We start from the raw sequence: 3,619 nt of genomic DNA, 5'->3' as shown, positions 1-3,619 counted from the left end.
TGCAGGGACAAGGAGGGGTGGGGGGGGATCAGTCAGTGTCACCATAAGGGGACCTCGGTGTCTCCAGTGCTGTAGGTTGTGGTGGGCGAGAGGGAAATGAGCAGAGTTTTAGAATCATAGAATCGTTAAGGTTGGAAGGGACTTTAAAGATCATCAAGTTCCAACCCCCCTGCCGTGAGCAGGAACCACCAGACCAGGTTGCACAAAACCTCATCCAACCTGGCCTTAAAATCCTCCAGGGATGGGGCATCAACAACCTCCCTGGGCAACCCATTCCAGCTCCTCACCACCCTTAGAGTGAAGAATTTCTTCTTAACATCTAACCTAAATCTCAGTTGGGAAAGCTGAGTTCCAAATGGGTTCCTCTGCAGGAAACCCAGGAGCCGGCACAGAGCAGGGAATGCCCCCCCACCCTGCTGGTGCTGGAAAGGGGGAGCACAGTGTCACCAACACCCTCCCAACCACCACCAGAGGATGTGCTCACCGCTGCGGGGGGTGGAGGCTGCGGTGGGGTTGCTCCAGTCGCTCCAGATCCCGGCTTTTTTGGAGCCGTAGATGCCGAAGGGATTGCAGCGCACCTGGACGAAGTAGACGGTGCCGGGACGGAGCCCGGCCAGGCGGCACGACGTCTGGTTGCCCACATCATCCACCACCTTGGGGAGGAGGAGAGGACAAGGCAGCCATGGCACGGGTTGGGGACGCGGCGTCGACCCCGCTGGTTGACCCACCTTCCATTCCGAGCTGTCCTCCACCCGGTACTGGATCTGGTACTTGGCTTGGAAGAGGAAATCCTTGAGCGCCGGCGGGGAGCTCCAGCGCACGCTGAGCTGGTCCTCCAGGTCGCCCACCCGGCTGACATGCACGTCTGATGGTGGGTCGGTGGTGACTGTGGGGACAGGGCAGGGCTGGCGCAGGCAGAGCCACGGGGGTGAAGGGAAAAAAAAGACCAAAAACCAACCCAAAAATCCACCCCAAAGCCAAGAGAAAAAAAAAACAAACCCAAAGCTGTGACAAAAAAAACCAACAACAAAGCCAAGGGGGGGAAAAAAAAACACACCAAAGCCAGGAGAAAAAAAAACAACACACGAAAGACAAGAGAAAAAAAAACCCCAAAGACAAGAGAAAAAAAACCCCCAAAGACAAGAGAAAAAAAACCCCCAAAGACAAGAGAAAAAAAACCCCCAAAGACAAGAGAAAAAAAACCCCCAAAGACAAGAGAAAAAAAACCCCCAAAGACAAGAGAAAAAAAACCCCCAAAGACAAGAGAAAAAAAACCCCCAAAGACAAGAGAAAAAAAACCCCAAAGACAAGAGAAAAAAAAACCCCAAAGACAAGAGAAAAAAAACCCCAAAGCCAAGAGAAAAAAAACCCCAAAGCCAAAAAAACTCCAAAGCTGAGGAAAAATACTCCAAACCCCTTGGAGAAACCAGCCTGGTTTGGAGAACCCAGCCTAATTGGATTAGGAGCAATTCTGCTCACGTATTGCCCGTTTCCTGCAGCGCCCCCAGGTCCCCCCCGTGGTGAACCCACCACCCTTTCCCCACCCCACTGCCGTGATGTCACCCATACGGTGGTGACGTCACCCACACGGTGGTGATGTCACCCCCACGGTGGTGACGTCGCCCGTCGCTCACCCACGTCAAGGATGTCCAACATGACGACGTCGGAGACGGCCACGCCCAGGCGGTTGGAGGCCTCCACCCAGATCTCGTAGGGCGTGAAGAGCGCCAGGTCCTTGGGGATGTGGCAGGAGTAGGCCCCGGCCGTGTGGTATTCCTGGCACGTGTTGTCCCGGCCGTACCACCTGCAGGACCAGCGCCGCGGTCAAGCCAGGGAGGGTGCTCACCCATTCCCAAGTGGGAATGGCTGGGGCTCATTTATCTGCTGCTCAACCCCACAGTGCTGGGGAGGTGTTGAGTTACCAGCCCCGCGCCTCGTCTGGTGGCTCCCCGCTGCTCCTCACCCTCCTCCACTCTGGCACATGGCAGCCAAGACCCGAGGAAACTCATCACACCAACCGGGAGGCATCAGGTTCCCCGTTCCCCACTGGCCTTTAAATCCCATGCCAGCGTTTTATTTTATCTTGAAGGACAACTGGGATTGAGGTGGGTGCCCCACTCACCTCAGCTTGTACTTGAGGGTGTAGTTGGTGTGCAGGAAGGTCTCCCCTTCTGTCCCCGGCGCCCACTTGCAGGTGAGGTCCTTCATGTTTTTGGACCAGCAGGTGATGTTGACTGGTTTTTCTGGTGGTACTGGGAGAGGGGAAAAAAAACCCCAATCAATAAACAAGACAGGGGGATGAAACGAAGGACACGGTCCCATCGGGTGATGCCACCACCATCCCCCACAGGTTCCCAGCCCTGTGGCTGCAGATGTGTTTGCTGGAGGGGTTTGGGTCCTCCCTGCTCCTGCCCACACCCGGCCCTGGAGCTGGGTTGTTTTTGTGTCAGCAGCAGCAACCCAAAAAAACAAGCCCGAGCTGCGTTCCCAGCTCAGCCGCTCAGTTCCTGGGACATCACAGCAGCCTTAAAATAGCCCGAGATAAAAATCTTACGATTATTGATTCGGACAAGCATGATTTCGCCCGGGCTCTGCCAAAATTTGCCTCCCTGCTGCAGGGCAGGGCACGAATTGCAGGGAGGGTAAAGCAGAGCAGCTGTTTTGGGGCAAAACACGAGCTGTTGGGTGAGAACCGGGGCGTGGGGATCCCTGGAATTCTCCCTGGGATTAAACAGACAAGATTGGAGGGGCTGGAGAGAGTCCAACACAGGGCACCAAAGATGATTGGGGGGTTGGAGCATCTTTCTTAAGGGTAAAGGCTGAGAGAGGTGGGAATGCTCAGCCTGGAGAAGGGAAGGCTGAAGGGACACCTTATTAGTGCCTGGAAGTATCTGAAGGGTGGGTGTGAGGAGAATGGATCGGGAGATGGAGTCAGGAGATGGAGTCAAGTTCTTTTCAGCAGTGCCCAGCAACAGGACAAGGGGCAATGGGTATAAACTGGAATATGGGAAGTTCCATCTGAACATGAGGGAAAACTTTACAGAGAGGGTGACAGAGCCCTGCGACAGGCTGCCCAGGGGGCTGCTGGAGTCTCCTTCTCTGCAGACATTCAACCCCCCCCGGATGCAGCCCTGTGGGATCTGCTCCAGGGGATCCTGATGTAGCAGGGGGTTGGACTGGATGATCCCTAGAGGTGCCTTCACAGAATCACAGAATTACTGAGGCTGGAAAAGACCTTTAAGACCATCAAGTCCAGCCTATGACCCAACACACCCACATCTCCAGACCATGGCACTAAGTACCACCTCCAGCCTTTCCTCCAACACCTCCAGGGACGGTGCCTCCACCCCTTCCCTGGGCAGCCCATTCCAACCTCTAACCACCCTCTCCGTGAGGAAGCACTTCCTAATATCCAACCTAACCCTCCCCTGGAGCAGCTTAAGGCTGTACCCTCTTGCTGCTGGTTGCCTTCCACCTCTGCTGACCCCAGAGCAGCCTCGGGGCCAGGTGACCCCCCAGCACCACGCGCACCCCACCTACATCCAACGTAAAGGCAGGAGCCGGCCAAGATGCCACCGTCTCTGCTGTGACACACCAGGTTGTCCCCGGACTCCTCCCT

The 3,619-nt window shown here is 55.7% G+C and overlaps 1 protein-coding gene across 1 annotated transcript in view; it reads right to left on the bottom strand.

Annotated features, from left to right (window-relative positions):
- The window catches only part of CRLF1 (cytokine receptor-like factor 1), a 5,913-nt gene that overhangs the window by 2,059 nt on the left and 235 nt on the right, over window positions 1-3,619 (bottom strand). The window contains 5 exon segments of the mRNA XM_009995093.1: window positions 485-653; window positions 729-886; window positions 1,635-1,804; window positions 2,123-2,252; window positions 3,541-3,619. The exon segment at window positions 3,541-3,619 is cut by the window's right edge and continues 43 nt beyond it. Coding sequence (XP_009993395.1) covers window positions 485-653; window positions 729-886; window positions 1,635-1,804; window positions 2,123-2,252; window positions 3,541-3,619 — 706 coding nt within the window.

This window comes from Chaetura pelagica, unplaced genomic scaffold (genome assembly GCF_000747805.2).
Source record: "Chaetura pelagica isolate M959 unplaced genomic scaffold, ChaPel_1.0 scaffold463, whole genome shotgun sequence".
NCBI lineage: Eukaryota > Metazoa > Chordata > Aves > Apodiformes > Apodidae > Chaetura > Chaetura pelagica.
This window is presented reverse-complemented; position numbering and strand designations above follow the sequence as displayed.